The sequence below is a fragment of the Lynx rufus genome, unplaced genomic scaffold (genome assembly GCF_022079265.1).
Source record: "Lynx rufus isolate CCGP_SWC_20201006 ecotype Redwood Valley unplaced genomic scaffold, mLynRuf1.p SCAF_15, whole genome shotgun sequence".
Taxonomy (NCBI): domain Eukaryota; kingdom Metazoa; phylum Chordata; class Mammalia; order Carnivora; family Felidae; genus Lynx; species Lynx rufus.
The window spans coordinates 15,529,246-15,544,727 of record NW_025814829.1 but is presented as its reverse complement, the minus strand read 5'-3'; the positions used below and the strand labels follow the sequence as shown (position 1 = coordinate 15,544,727).

At 39.2% G+C, this 15,482-nt stretch overlaps 1 protein-coding gene across 1 annotated transcript; it reads right to left on the bottom strand.

Annotated features, from left to right (window-relative positions):
* Positions 1-11,785: 11,785 nt before the first annotated feature.
* On the bottom strand, positions 11,786-15,142 carry RGS2 (regulator of G protein signaling 2). The gene is made up of 5 exons (XM_047076563.1): positions 14,996-15,142; positions 13,836-13,937; positions 13,674-13,735; positions 12,942-13,108; positions 11,786-12,676 (listed from the first exon to the last, which is right to left on the bottom strand). Exons 1-5 carry the CDS (start codon positions 15,103-15,105, stop codon positions 12,482-12,484), a joined length of 636 nt encoding a protein of 211 aa, XP_046932519.1. The 5' UTR covers positions 15,106-15,142; the 3' UTR covers positions 11,786-12,481.
* Between the last annotated feature and the right edge of the window lie 340 nt (positions 15,143-15,482).

The following is a 15,482-nucleotide window of genomic DNA, read 5'->3' as shown; positions in this document are numbered from 1 at the left end:
TTTTTGTTTGTTTGTTTGTTTGTTTTTTTTTAGAAAAATGGTGTTACCCTGGAACACTTAAATGCTATTGTTGTTGGTTGTCTTCATGTAAATTTAAGGAGTAGAGTTCTGAGGAGAATCTCTGAGGTTTAGTGACTCAGTAATATGAGTGGGTGAGTTTCTAACTTTCACAAAACGTGTACATAGTGGCAGGTTTTTGGTCCAGAGGATGGTGTGGGTGATGATGTCAGCAGCATGATAGGGCACTAGCAAAAGAAGCAGGATGCTACCTAAGGAGATAAACCATTAACAATTAATCAGAAGGATGAAAGCCATCCAGAAATCTTAGCCTGGAATGTCAAAATAACATTAGCAAAAAAATTTGGATAAACCTGGTATCTTTAGTGATTTGAGAAATACCTCAACGGACATGTTATTTTTTAAAACTTAAAAAATACTGAATGTCATATGTTGGTGAAAAAAATTATCCTTTTTATGGATAACTATTATTTTGGAATTAGCAAAAGTTATGGCTTAGCTAAAAAAGTTGTATGGGTCTTATTTAAGAGGATTTGTTGTTGCAAAGCAGAATCAGGCTTTGGTTTAGTTAGTCAGTCAACACAAGTTCAGGGAGCATCTAACAACACTACACAATTCTCCCTGTCTCACCACTTAGTTTATTTCTTTTACAGGCATTTGTCATAATCTAGAAGCATCTTGCTTATTCACTTGTTCATTATATATTGACTCCAGTGGAATGTCAGTTTCTCAGAGGCTGGGAACCTCTCTCTTTTATTCAGTGTGGTGTCCCCAGTGCTTTGCACACAGTAGGCACTCAGGAAATTTTTGTTGAATGAAAAATTGGAGGCAGAGATAATAAACTGGTGTGCTGTGGGAACATGAGTTGGTTCTTGAATAGGATATGGGTAGAATAAATGGAGTAGGGGGGCCTGTCCAGACCGGAGGTCAATATGAGTGAAATGATGGTGGCTTTGTGTTATGGGGACCGAGAGCAGAGCAGATGGAATAAACCAGTGAGTATGTTAGATTGTTTGGGGAAAAATTTAAAATTGTTAGGGTAGGGATAAATTTCAAGGAATATCCAAAGCTAAGCAGGATTTTAGAGCTGAAAACTTTAGAGTTCCAGTCAATTCCTTACACATGAAATAGTTGAGAGGTGACAATCCCCATGTGAACCAGTTAGTTAATGCTGTTATAACCAGAATCTCATTCTGTGGCCTTCCAATCCAGTGCTTTTTCTATGCTACTTAGGAAGTAGAGGGAAATGAAACTGTTTTTTGTTTTGTTTTGTTTTGTTTTGTTTCTTTAGAAAAAAAAGCGCAAGTGCTAGCAGGGAAGGGGCAGAAAGAGAGTTGGGGGGAGGGAGACAATTTTGTGCAGGATCCGCATCCAGTGTAGAGCCCAACTTGGGGGGGCTCAATCTCACAACTGAGATCTCATGTGAGATCATGACTTGAGCTGAAATTAAGAGTGGAACACTCAACTGACAAAGCCACCCAGACGCCCTGCAATGAAACTTTTTGAATGGAGCACAATACATAGTTAAATAAACTGATGTTTATGAGGGATAATCTGCTTCCATATGTAGGGTGAATTGGAAAGAGGAAATTCTAATTCCAAGAGAACAGGCAATAGACTGAAGCAATATTGGCCTGACACAAAGGAGATAATGATGGTAGAGGAGGGGAAAAGGGCAGATAATCACTGAAAGACAAACAGGCTGAACTAGATTAAGTTGTGCTACTTCTAAAATGAACCTTTATGTGATAAAATATTCAACTGTTACCCTTAGAATATTTTTGTTCAGGGGCACCTAGCTGGCCCTGTCAGTAGAATGTGTGACTCTTGATCTTGGGGTTATAAGTTCAAGTCCTATGTTGAGTATAGAGGTTACTTAAAAACAAAATCTTTAAAAAAAAAAAAAAGATTTTTGTTCAATCCCACCTAGAATATTTACATGTTTTACTTTTAATCTTTGCAGAATGCATTTTGAGTGAAAAAGTGTTTATTTTTTTTAACAGTTTATACAGATTCAAAAGAAATGTATGTAATTGTCTACATAGTAGGTATGAAAAATCATATGTCAACATAGGCCTTTATTAAATCATATCAACAGTAACTAAAGACTTGTCAAATCAAATATACAAGATTGAGAACGGCCTTCCCCAAAACTTGCTGTTTAGCACTTGAAAGTTTAAAATTTTCCTGTTAATGATAATAACATGATTTCTATTTTGCATTTAAAGCTTATGAATTTCGTTTACACAGTTATATCCTTTGATCCTCTCTAGGACTTGAGGTTAAGCGATGAGCTGAGTGAGAAAACTGTGGGTCATAGAAGTGACATTTCCACACACAAAATTGTAGGAAGTGGAGTTGCAAATCAAATATCTAAAGCTGTTCCTTGTGTTATTTGCTCATTTAATACTTTCCAGCCTATTTGAACTGATAAAGACAACAATGCATGCAGTCAGGATAAAATCATTTGCATTCTGGGTTTCATTTTACAGTGGCCCATTTTGTGAAATTCCCAAGCATGTACTGAGTCACAGACTGTCTCTTCAGTGACTTTAGAACACTATACCATTACAAGTTCCTCTCAGCGTTGTGTAATAGACACTGCTGATTGACCACAGTTTCACCTCCTCCTTTCTAACAAAACCCTAAATTTTTCCAGCTTACCCATCCCTTCCCTAGGCATGAGCCCACTCCTAGACTAAAGTGTGGTTGGTATTGGATCCTGGTGATTCTATACCCTCTACCAATGCTCATTCAAAAATCCAGCTGTCCGCCAATGGGCACTTGATTTCTTCTCTGGACTGCTACAGGTTGACCTAATTAGACTTAAGCAATCAACTTTTCTCCCTAGAGTTGGAGGGGCAATCTTTTGGTGTCCAATGCTCCTCGTGCTAGTGGCAACCATTTTGTGACCACGATGGAGGCCAGTCTCTTGACAAAACTGAAGTACAGAGGACTGAGTGGAAGGGAATGCTGAGTAACAGCAGGAGCTCTGCTTGCATGAGGACTGGTATCTACCCTATCTTTGAATTTCTGTATTTTTCAAGCCAGCTTGAATGGGGTTTTCTAATACTTGCAGACAAAAACCATCCAAGTGATAGATGTAAGCAAGAACAGCATACAGGAGCAATCCACCCAAGCAGAAGCTCCACCCATGACAGAAACCATATATCTTGTCCATTGCTCAGTTGGGTACCTGGATGAATACTGTTGAATACATGAAAGCAACATTCTAATTTGAATAATTCTAATGAGTAAAGGAGTTCTTTCTTTTGAGAAACTGGTTCATTCAAGTCAGGAGTTTCATATTAACTGCGATAGTAGCCTTCCAGTCAACAATATTTGCTGATCTCCATCATGTCTAGAAAATGATACAAAGTAGTGTTAATAGGTAACTGTTAAATAATATTATTATTAAACATCATTTGCTAACACTGTCATAAGCACTTTACATGTATCAATCCACTTAATTTGAAAAAAATTAAAATAAAAAAACCTGTGTGTGGTGTAAGAAATGCTCCAGCTTCATTCTTCTGCATGTCGCTGTCCAGTTCTCCCAGCACCATTTGCTAAAGACACTGTCTTTTTTCCATTGGATAATGGAAAAGATTATCTGCTTTGTCAAAGATTAGTTGGCCATACATTTGTGGGTCCAATTCTGGGTTCTCTATTCTATTCCATTGGTCTATGTGTCTGTTTTTGTTTCAATATCATACTCTCTTGATGGTTACAGCTTTGTGTACAGGCTAACGTCTGGGACTGTAATAACTCCAGCTTTGGTTTTCTTTTTCAGCATTACTTTGGCTTTTTGCGGTCTTTTGTGGTTCCATACAAATTTTAGGATTGTTTGTTCTAGTTCTGAGAGGAATGCTCGTGCTATTTTAATTGGGATTGCATTGAATGTGTAGATTGCTTTGGGTAGTATTGACATTTTAACAACATTTGTTCTTCCAATCCATGAGCATGGAATGCTTTTCCATTTCTTTGTGTCTTCTTCAATTTCTTTCATAAGCTTTCTTTAGTTTTCAGTGTACAGAGCCTTTACCTCTTTGGTTCGATTTATTCCTAAGTGTTTTATGGTTCTTGGTGGGATTGTAAATGGGATCAATTCCTTGATATCTCTTTCTGTTGCTTCATTATTGGTGTGTAGAAATGTAACCAATTTCTGTACATTGATTTTATATCCTGCGAATTTGCTGAATTCATGTATCAGTTCTTACAGTTTTTTGGTGGAGTCTTTTGGGTTTTCCATATAGAGTGTTATGTCATTTGCAAAAAGTGAAAGTTTGACTTCTTCTTTGCCAATTTGGATGCCTTTTATTTCATTTTGTTGTCTGATTGCTGAGGCTAAGGCATGGGAGACCTAAAGGTGAGACAGGAAACCATCAAAATCCTAGAAGAGAAAACAGACAACAACCTCTTTGACCTCGGCTGCAGCAACTTCTTACTTGACACGTCTCCAAAGGCAAGGGAAATAAAAGCAAAAATAAATTATTGGGACCTCATCAAGATAAAAAGCTTCTTCCTAGAAAAGGAAACAAGCAACAAAACTAAAAGGCAACTAAGGGAATGGGAGAAGATATTTGCAAATGATATATTTAAAGAGTTAGTATCCAAAATCTATAAAGAACTTACCAAGCTCAACATCCAAAAATACAGTGAAGAAATGGGCAGAAGACATGAATAGACATTTTTCCAAAGAAGACATCCAAATGGCTAACAAACACATGAAAAGATGTTTAACATCGCTCATCGTGAGGGAAATACAAATGAAAACTACATTGAGACATCACCTCACACTGGTCAGAGTGGCTAAAATTAACAACTCAGGAAACAACGGATGTTGGCGAGGATGTGGAGAAATGGGAACCCTCTTGCATTGTTGGTGGGAATGCAACTTATGCAGTCGCTCTGGGAAACAGTATGGAGTTTCCTCAAAAAATTAAAAATTGAATTATCCTTGAAACCAGCAATAGCACTACTAGGAATTTATACAAATGATATAGGAGTGCTGATTCATAGGGGCACATGTACCCCAATGTTTGCAGCAGTGCTATCAACAATAACCAAATTCTGGAAAGAGCCCAAATGTCCATCGATGGATGAATGGATAAAAAGGATGAGGTATACTACTTGGCAATGAGAAAGATTGAAATCTTGCCATTTACAACAATGTGGATGGAACTGGAAGGTATTATGCTAAGTGAAATAAGTCGGCTAGAGAAAGACAGATATCATATGTTTTCACTCATATGAGGAAGTTGAAAAACTTCACAGAAGACCATGGGGAAGGGAAAGAAAAAAAATATAGTTACAAACAGAGAGGGAGGCAAACCATAAGAGACTTTTAGATACAGAGAATAAACTGAGGGTGGAAGGGAGTGGGGGCATGGGGGAGCAGGGACAATGGGTGATGGGCACTGAGGAGGGCACTTGTTGGGATGAGCACTGGGTATTTTATGTAAGTGATGGATCATGGGAATCTACTCCTGAAGCCAAGAGCACACTGTATACACTGTATGTTAGCTAACTTGACAATAAATTATATTTAAAAAAACCTTAAGGGAGTTTATTAGTCCTCTGTTTTATAGATGGGAGACAGTGAAGTTAAAAGTTTCCATGATATATATATATATATATATATATATATATATATATATATATAACATATTTCTTTAATAATTTATTGTATGGATTATTGCAATATATATATATTGCAATGATGACACTATTCTGAGTATACTGGGTTATATAAAATATATCGTTAAAGTTAACTTCTGTTTCTTTTTATATACTTTAATGTGGCTATAAAATTAAAAATTATATATGTGGCATACTATATTATTTTTTTACTAGACAGTACTACTTTTCTGATTTTATACTCAATGTTGTTTCTGGGTTCTTTCTACATTCTCTGGATAAAAAAATGACTCAAAGTTTAGAGATACTTCATTAATATTAACATTTTAAACAGTAGATGAATCATTGACTTTAAAAAAAATAGTTGTATGATGACCAAAATTATTAAAAAAATTTTTTTAATGTTTATTTATTTTTGAGAGAACGTGAGTAAGGGAGGGGCAGAGAGAGAGGGAGACACAGAATCTGAAACAGGCTCCAGGCTCTGAGCTGTCAGCACAGAGCCCAACGCGGGGCTTGAACTCTTGAACTGCAAGACCATGACCTGAGCTGAAGTCAGATGCTAAACCGACTGAGCCACTCAGGCAGTCATGACCAAAATTATTTTTAAAATTATTGTAATTAGCTGTCCTAAAATGTTAATCATGTTACTTGCACCACTTCTGTAGAGTGCTTAGGGTTTGTGAGGTTCTGGAATCTGAAAACAGAAGTAGAAGAAATAAGGGAGGAGTGGAGCTTAAGTCCTGACACTGAGGTTACTATGCTCAATGGCCACTTCTGTAAAATCACTCTGTATGAGAATGCACTGGTTTGTGCCAAATGGAGTCTTAACATCATAAGCTTCCCTGCAAGAAGGGCAAAGGTCTACTGAGCACCACCTGTTTGTTAAACCAAAGCTTTATGTCTGGTTTTTCTCAGACTTCACCACAGCTCATATAAACTGCATACTTTTCTTAGCTTTTACAATATTGCAGTTTCAAAATGCACTCATCGTAGAAAACTTGTGGTTGCATTCCAAAGCTAAAGACTGAGAGAATGATTTGGGATGGAAGCAGAATGGCCTATGAGACTGGATGCTGCAAATGCATTAAAATAGAAAACAACCAAGAAAACCAAGTTCCTTCTCATCCCAAAGCAGACGGCAGCAAATAGTTTCTTCTCACTTTCCTATTTGGCCCTTTTCTCTTTTTCATTTATTTTGATTTTGATATGACGTCTGTACATGTCTAAGATATACACCAGCTAAATAAACACACAAGCCTCACCCCTAAGGGAAGCTTCCATATAGGTCAGTGTACTTTTTAAACCATATAAATATCAGATTAACTTGAGATTCCAGAAAATCTGATGTTAGGATCTTATCCAAGATCCACATAGTTTAGTTTTTTTTTTTTTCCTTTAAATTTGCAAGGCAAAAATGTAGAGCCAGACTAAAAAGCTTTCCATACTCCTGAACATTTTTTCTCTTTTTTTGCAAGCGAGTTTAGCAAGTTTAAATGAAATCATTTAGATCACTGCATGCATTTTTATGGAAGAGTTTGTGAATCAATCAATTAATTCTTGGGCTAATCAGTTAATCAATGATCAATGTGGACTATCCTCCATGTTTGGAACCTTAGTAGTTACTCTGAAAATCAAGTAGAATAAACCAAAATGGTCCAGTTATCAACCATTTAGTAGGCAGATAAGATGGACACACCCTTGGCAATCTTGCACTCAGGTGAAACTTGATCTGCGTCTTGAGAAAGGAGTCAAGTTTAACTGAAGGAGAGCAGTTCTAAGCAAGGGCAACAATTTGATCTAATAATGGGAGAAAAATAATATATCTCAGGAACAATAAGAAAATTCAGCACAGATTGCTTCTGGTCAGTGGTGAGAAATAAGACAGGATGGGCAGAAAAAACAAATAGTGGAGAAGATTTAGGCTCAGGTATCGGAGTTTACCTTGATTTTGGGAGATGCCAGAGAGATCTGGTTGTGAGAGTATCATGAAGACATCAAAGTTCACATGGTAGTCTAGTGAGTAAATTCGAAGCAGGACCCAAAACCTGAGGTCTACTCAGATCCGGTTGAGAGAATGATGATCACGGTGTGTAAGTTCGGCTAGGATACCCTGAAGGAAGATTTCATTGAGCCTGATGACTAGGCTGGTTGATGATCTTACCAAAACCTGTTTTTAAGAAAAATAAAGTGTAGCTTTTAGTTCTGAGCCTGAGCTTCCAGCCTTTCTCTTCCTTTCTTTCTCAGTAGATGACCATTGCTTTTACTCCTTCACATCTTCCTTACCCAGAGAAACCCTTCGTAAATGGTTGCCAAAAAAACAAATCAACAAAATAGCTTTCAAATATACACCCCCACAAAAAATATCTGCCTGCAAAAATGTCATAGTACAACGCAAGATCTGATCTTGCTTTCCCCTTTGTTTAAACTGTTTCTCCCATCCTGAATATTCGCCCCTTCATCCTTATTAGATCTACTCGTTCTTTAAACCTCATCAAAAATGCCCCTTTCCTTTGTTCCTTGGTTGATCCTAGCTGAAGGTATTTGCATTTTGGTAATGAATCACCAGTCATAGCCCACCTTATGTTTTAACTTTTGTATATTATCTCATGAGATGTTTAATGAGTGCCTCTCAGAGGACAGGCTGTATGTCTTACATGTCTTTATATTTATTCTCTCTATGGTGTAGTGTTCTGCATACAGTTGGTAGTATAATCTGCTATTGTCACATTGAATTATTTATTTGGTGGCTTTGTCCTGGTTTAGGCATGTGGCATTTCTCGTCTGGGCTATTGGTACTCTCTCCCAGCTCATCTCTCTGCCTCTGATTCATCTTCCAAATTGCCACCCAAGTCATTTTCATACATTTTAATTGAGATGGATATTTATTGCCTGAGGATAAAATCCTAACCTTTAATATTCAAAACCCTCTATCACCTGGTCCTGGGCTATTCTTCTATACCCTTCCTGGGCCTTATACTCCACAAAGAGTGTGGTCTGGTCATGCTGGATCATGGGCCCCAAATGGTTAATAATCAGGTCTTTGTTTAATCCTATTACCTTAGGCTACCATGTACTTCTTACCCTGAAGGTAATTCTTTTTTTTCATTCTTTAGGTCACAGTAGAAGCTCTTTTGGTCTATTATTGTCACTTCAGGCAGCTCCAAGCTACTCCTTAGCTAGAATGCCAAAAACAAGATAAACCTCATTTCTTTGCCATTGACAACAACATAGAAACTTATTTTCCAAAGTTGTCAAAAGGCATCTAAGCCAACACACAGAAATCTCTGTATAGGTCAAAGCTCACTGTTTAATAGTGGCCATGTTCTCCATAAAGTCAGACTACCTCCTTTTTTATCTGGGTTTTTGGGATATCACAGGAAAACAAAGTTAGAAATAGGGTGGTGCCTGATATAGGACAGGGCTTTCCTAGTACAAATGCACAATGCATCCCTGTCTGTAAGAGACTCATTGCCAGCACTGATCAAACATTGTGGTAAAACAAACCAACCCTCTCCCAAAGCCCCATTTCCTATGAAATTTTGAGTGATCACTTTAAGCCATCTCACTGAAACTCATATATTGCCTCTCTGTGCTCACATGACAGATAATACACAATTTCTTCTATTTTTTCCTCATGAAATTGCTGTAGTTAGAAATGCTCCTGAGGTTAAAATATATGAAAATATGAAATATTATCAAAATAAATAGCCTCTAGATCCAAAATGTATGAACTCTGAGAAACTGGAACATTAAGTAATATTTATTTGTGGAGGTATGTGGCTTCCAATCTTAAATCTATTTCTGTTTGTTCCACACTAGAGAACATTGGAAAATACCACCTGAAAAAAGCCTGTGCTTTTAGCAGCCATGAAAAAGTCAAAACTTTTGTTTTTTGTTACCATAATCTGGCTTCTCCCTCAATTAGAGACGAAAAGTTACAGAGAACATGCTGAGTAAGAGGTCTTTACTTTTTGCCAAGGGAAAAACTCTGCAGGTATTTTCAGACATTTGAGCCAATGGGCCTTTTAAAATCTTGTATTTATTTCCTTGTGCATTGGTAGATACTTCTTGTTTCACCAAAATTTGTTTACAAGACCTTTTAATACTCCTTCATTTAGTCAATAATGATTTACTCAACTTCCACTGCGTGCCAGGCAAGGTGCCAAGTGTTGGGATTCAGCAACGAGCAGAAAAAGACACAGCCCTCAAGTTGTGCTATCCACAATCTGGGGGAGAAGTCAGAGAATTATCAAATAATCATACAAATTAATGAGAACTTTATTAAGACTCTAAATTAGAGAACCTGGTGCTAGGAGAATGCCTAAAAAGGGATCTGACCTTGGTAAGGAGGTCAGGGAGGGTACCCCTGGGGAAGCGACAATTGCACTGACCTATGAATGATGAATAAGAACTAGAATTGCATTCCACACGGAGGGACTATTACGTGCAAAGGTCCTGTGGGACCAGAGGCAGGCATCTGCAAGGGAATAGAAGTACGCCAGTGTGTCCAGCAGAGAGAGCTGGGGAAACATGGCAAAGACAAAGTTGGAGTGGAAGAAGGGGTCAAACCATGCAAGGGGTTTGGCCATATTAGGGATGATACCTTTAATTCTAATTGTTTTGAAGACCTGTCAAGGGTTTATAAGCAAGAAGACACAAGATCAGGCTTATGTTTTGAAAAAAATTCCCAGAGTTTAAAAGCAGGGGACACGTGGGGGTATGGGTAAGAATGAGGGGAGTTGAGACCATCACAGTTGTGCAGGCATCAGGTGTTGGCATCTTTGATCAGGGTGGCCACGGAAAGCAGGCTAGAACTATATTTGAGGTAAAATAAATAGGACTTGATGACAAGTTGAATATATGGCATGACTGCTGAGTTTCTCTGTTGGCCAAAACCTTTCCAAATAAAGGCTTGTGCAGATATGACATATTTATTTGCTTAAGAAATGTCTCTTTCAATGACCCCTCACATTCATTTATTCAACAACTATTTACAGAGCACCTATTATGTGTTATCCTGGCTGCTGGTGACGAAGGAGTGGACGAGGTAGTCTTTCATGGAGCTAATGCCTGCTGGTACCAGAAACTTTGGCTAAGATGAAAATTAGTGCAAACACCATGAAAACCATATTTAAACTATGGGGGGGGCATGTCAATTTTTCTTTTGGCAAATCAGAATGCTTTTATAGGTACTTTACAATTTCTAAAGCCCCTTACTACCTCACAGGCAGTGGGAAAGACAGGAAGGTATAAATTGAGGAACCAAGGAAGATGAGGACTCCCAAGATCATGAAGCTATGAGAAATTATTACTTCAGCTCAGGTTTTGCAAATCTAAGATGAGGGCTCTCACACCTTTCCAGAATTAAGGCTGTGATCAAGGAGGTTGGAAGAGAAGCCTACAGAAGTGTATTCCTTTTTTAAATAACCATTTGATTAAGTTTAAGAAACAAAAGTGTGCTTGCCTTCATCATTGACAAAGTAACCTAACCAGATTCTTTACTGGCCAGATGAAGGCAGGTGAATCAGGAAGGTCTTGATTTTGTATCAATCATGGAAGTGAGCAGTTGCAGGCATGCATCTTGGAAGTTCATGCCAGTACCCTGTGGGGGGCACTCAGAACCAAGGGAAATAAAAAAGGCAGGCCTATATTCACTTTCTTTGGATTCTTTTTTTCACTTGAGAAGCTGAGTTATGTGAATAATTCTAGTGTTTTGTGTCCATTACATTATTTCACTTTTGATACTTACCTGGCCTTTACTAGACACCCATGAAGGGCTTTAAGGTCATGCCTTTTGTTAGCAAGAAGCTTGATTTTTTTATTTTACAAGATTATATTAGAAATTTTGATCCCAGGGTGGTTCTACGGAGGTGGTCTGACTTTTCTTGGTCCACATACTGCTTATTAGGTTTAAAAAAAGAGATAATTGCAGGGAAGACATACTCCTATCACTTCTCATTTCTGAGCACTGTCAATTCTCATTGAACAGGCACATCACCTATGATCTCTCTCTCTCTTTACTGGAAAGAAGTGTCCCTTGTATCTGCCATTTTTCCAATTTAGCCAACCCCCCAACCACAAAAACAAAAAACAAAAAACAAAACTCTTATATCTGAGCCAAATATTCAATGACATTAATTATCAAAATTAATTTATTAAAAGTATTCAAAGACCACGTCAAAGTTTAGCTGCCTTCAGGACAATTTTTGGCACTCAAAATGGACAATGTAGTTTTCTACACAGCAACACTCATTCTATTACACACACCATTTAACAATTCAAACATAGACCATTTCAGTTTTAGTGTTATATGAGATAACAGTACTGATGATCTGTAGTCATAAGAACTTCAACACCCTTGCACACAGTAAACATTTTAATATTACTTACTCGTAAATAACTAAAACTAAAACCACTATGTGGTAACATGGACTGGTTTAGGGAAAGATATACAGCCAGCTAGCTAAGGCCACATAATCCCAGATCTATTGATTTTAAATGCTCTTGGACCAACAGTATCGTATCATACCTTTTATGAGAACTTTTAGCCTCACATTCCTCTCTTTCCAGTGTGAGACACACCACATTTAGACCACTTTCTCCCTGTGTTCCTGACATGGCTATGGAAGCCGTCAGAATACAAGCTTCTCCTAGACAGTTACCAGCTTCCTGATTCACTATCTAACTCTGAATCAATAGTTCTGAGTGATGTTTCCTGAACACCCAGGCTAAATTCAAGGTCAGTCTTTTTGGCAGGTCACAGCCTGTCCCCTTAGGAAAAAAATGAAACGTCCTCCACTTTTGGGCTCCCTTTTTCAGCTCATGTAGCATGGGACTCTGTGGTGATCTGTGGCTTTTTACACAAGTCCTGGTAGAATTCCGACTCCAAGAAACGAGGATAAGAGTTGTTCTCCATCAAGCTGTAGACCCTTTTCTGGGCAGTTGTAAAGCAGCCACTTGTAGCCTCTTGTATATTTTGGGCAATCAGAGTTTTGGTTTGAAAGTCTATGTTTATCTGAAATTAAAAAAAAAAAAGTGGTTTAATCCATATTCAGAGTTATAGATTGATACCGGTTTAATATTTGAAAACAAAAAGGAAAAGCTATAATGTGTGATTAGCCTCACTAGCCAAGTCATTGAGGAAATTAAATTCACCTAACTGAAAACAAGAATTAAGTGAAAAACATTTTTACTCCCCCACCCCTTAAATTTTATGTCTTCTGTTTTGGTGCTAAGAATGTTAAAAATACTCTGAAATGAAGAACTTTTTTCCCCTTTACCTCTTTTGGAGCTTCTTTTTCTATGAAATCAGTATATATTTTTCTTGCTTTTGAGGACAGCTTTTGGGGTGACTTGGTTTTTTTGAAGTCTTCACAGGCCAGCCAGAATTCAATATTTTCTTCACAAAATTCAGATTTTAAAAAAGCCCTGAATGCAGCAAGACCATCTGGGAGGGGGGGGGGGCGCAGAGAAGAAAGCACACAGAATGTGAATTGAGTGAGCAATTAATCTCTTATATTTTGTTTCCCAGAACTACCATTCCCCCCGCCCCGCCCATATTTTATTATTTCTGGATGATAGCAATTTTCTAGATTTCATTCCAGCCTCTAATCCTCAGAATTTAGATCTTTAAAAGCTAAATTTCTAGTAGGCAAAATGCTTAAGTTGGCACACCGCTACAAGAATATAAATAACTTTGCTGTTAATGTAAATATTTATAGGGGAGCCATAAATTCTCTGGGAACTAAACCTCCTGGTAACATTGCATGCAATGGAAACGCTGATTCAACCTTAAGGAAGAGCCACTGCCAGTACAATCTAGGCTGATTTATGTAAAGTGAATAAACCACACTTGCCCATGGTTAAATAGAAATGAAGGAGAAGGATAGGCCTTATAGTACTAGTGATTGTAACGTTGAATTCCCCTTGGGCAATCTGCTCTTCTGTCATGTGAGCACCTTTCTAGGCTCTTGTGATACTTGAAGTAGATCAAATTCAACAGGTTAACTTACATTTACTGGCTAGCAGCTCATCAAATGCTTCCGACCACAGTTGTGCTTCCTCAGGGGAAGGCCTGCAAAAGAAGGTTTGCATCAGCTTGTGCACTTCACACTTCCCCTGTCCAGTTCAGCAGCTCGCTATTCACATTGGCAAGTATAAGACTTTCAACTTACTTGATGAAGGTTTGCTGTTTGCTTTTCTTGCCATTTTTGGGCTTCCCAGGAGAGGATGAGTTTTGCAAGAAGTAGCTCAAACGGGTCTTCCAATCTTTTAATCTTAAAAAAACAAACAAACAAACCTAACATTTGAAATTGCTCCTGCAGCTGAAGGCATTTTTACCAAATAAAGTCACTCAGTAGCAACCAACTAAATAAGACAAAGTAAGACCTCTTCAAGTCGGTCTTACTCATTTAACATTTAAACCTAGCACCTATGCACTGAACACAATTACTTTCATTCATGCATTTGAACATAAATACTACTTTTATAACTGAGGATAAAACTACCTAAAATTACTAGGGTATTTAAATGAATTTAGTTTGCATACTTCAAATGGCAGACGCTATTTCTGGCCCACAAAAGGCAGTAGTTTTTCTGCAGCCTTAATTACAATTCTGAGACATTTCACACTTGATGAAACTGCCTGGAGCCAGCGGGCACTCATTTCCCTCCTACCCTTGGAGCAGGAGGCCCTGGACCACACTAGACGCAGTGAGGTGTGTGTGTGTGTGTGTGTGTGTGTGTGTGTGTGTGTGTGTGAGAGAGAGACAAAGAGAGACTGAGCCCCCTACTCCCACCACAGCACTCATTTTAAGCAGATGATGCATGCTCCACTGACGTTCCTGAATGATATGCCGTTTAATTTTAAAAAAACAAAAACGATTTTAAAACGAAAATATTCAGAACCAGCCGAAATATCTCCATCCCACAAGCTGATCAAAACATACAACGCAAGGTACCAATGCTGGGGATGCGCTTCAGCTGCAGGATTGTCTGATGTTATTTTAAATTCAGGGGACAAAAAGCCAGCTCGCAATTTCTTAGGCGCATCTACCACTGTCTCCGTATCAAGAATATTTTTTTCAGTTGCTAACCTACCCGAGAGTCCTTCGTTCACGTCACAAAATCGGCACATAACACACAGATTTAACCTTACTTAACGAATTGACCTTTCCCATACATATATATGGAAAAAATATATATTTTTTCCTGCAGAGGCAAAGATTTCATAGTTTCCTATGCCAAAACCGAGCCCGAATGTGTCGCGTTTGCAGCAGACCCGCAGAGCTAGGTCCGCAGCGGGTGGTGGGAGAGAGAAGAAAGCCGTACTCACAGGGTCCGCTTCATTTTCCCCCTCTTCTCCTCGCTCTTGGGGCTGTTGCCTGCGCTCTTGTCCATGGATCCGCAGTCGTGCTGGACAGCCAGGAACATGGCACTTCGCATTCTCCTCCTCCTGCTGGGGCCGCCGCTGTGTGCAGCCGGGCGCGCGCCGCCGCGGTTATAGGAGGTGAGGCGAGGGGGCGGGGCCTCACGCCTCCGGTCCCGCCTCCAGCGGGCACCGATTGGCCGGCTGCAGACGGGCAGGGGGCGGGGGCAGCCCCGGCCTGTGGCAGGCCCGGTGGCCCGCGAAGGGTCTCGAAGCGAGGCCTGCTGACGTCTACGGCCCTGGCTTCGTGCGCACTCGGGCCAGACGCGGCGGCTTGCGGGGTTTGGTGTGGGATCAAAGACCTTTCGCAGCGACCTTCGTCTTGCGGTGGCGGCCCCCGGCGACGGCAGGGAGCCAAAGTTGGCTGCGGGCCCGGCGGGGGCGCTCGCCGTCT

Excerpts from the sequence above, each read along its gene's own strand:
- RGS2 (XM_047076563.1), bottom strand. The coding sequence starts at position 15,105 with ATGCGAAGTGCCATGTTCCTGGCTGTCCAGCACGACTGCGGATCCATG. Across the intron at positions 13,938-14,995 it reads GGGAAAATGAAGCGGACCCT|ATTAAAAGATTGGAAGACCC; the intron begins GTGAGTACGGCT and ends TGTTTTTTTAAG. Across the intron at positions 13,736-13,835 it reads AAACAGCAAACCTTCATCAA|GCCTTCCCCTGAGGAAGCAC; the intron begins GTAAGTTGAAAG and ends CTTCTTTTGCAG.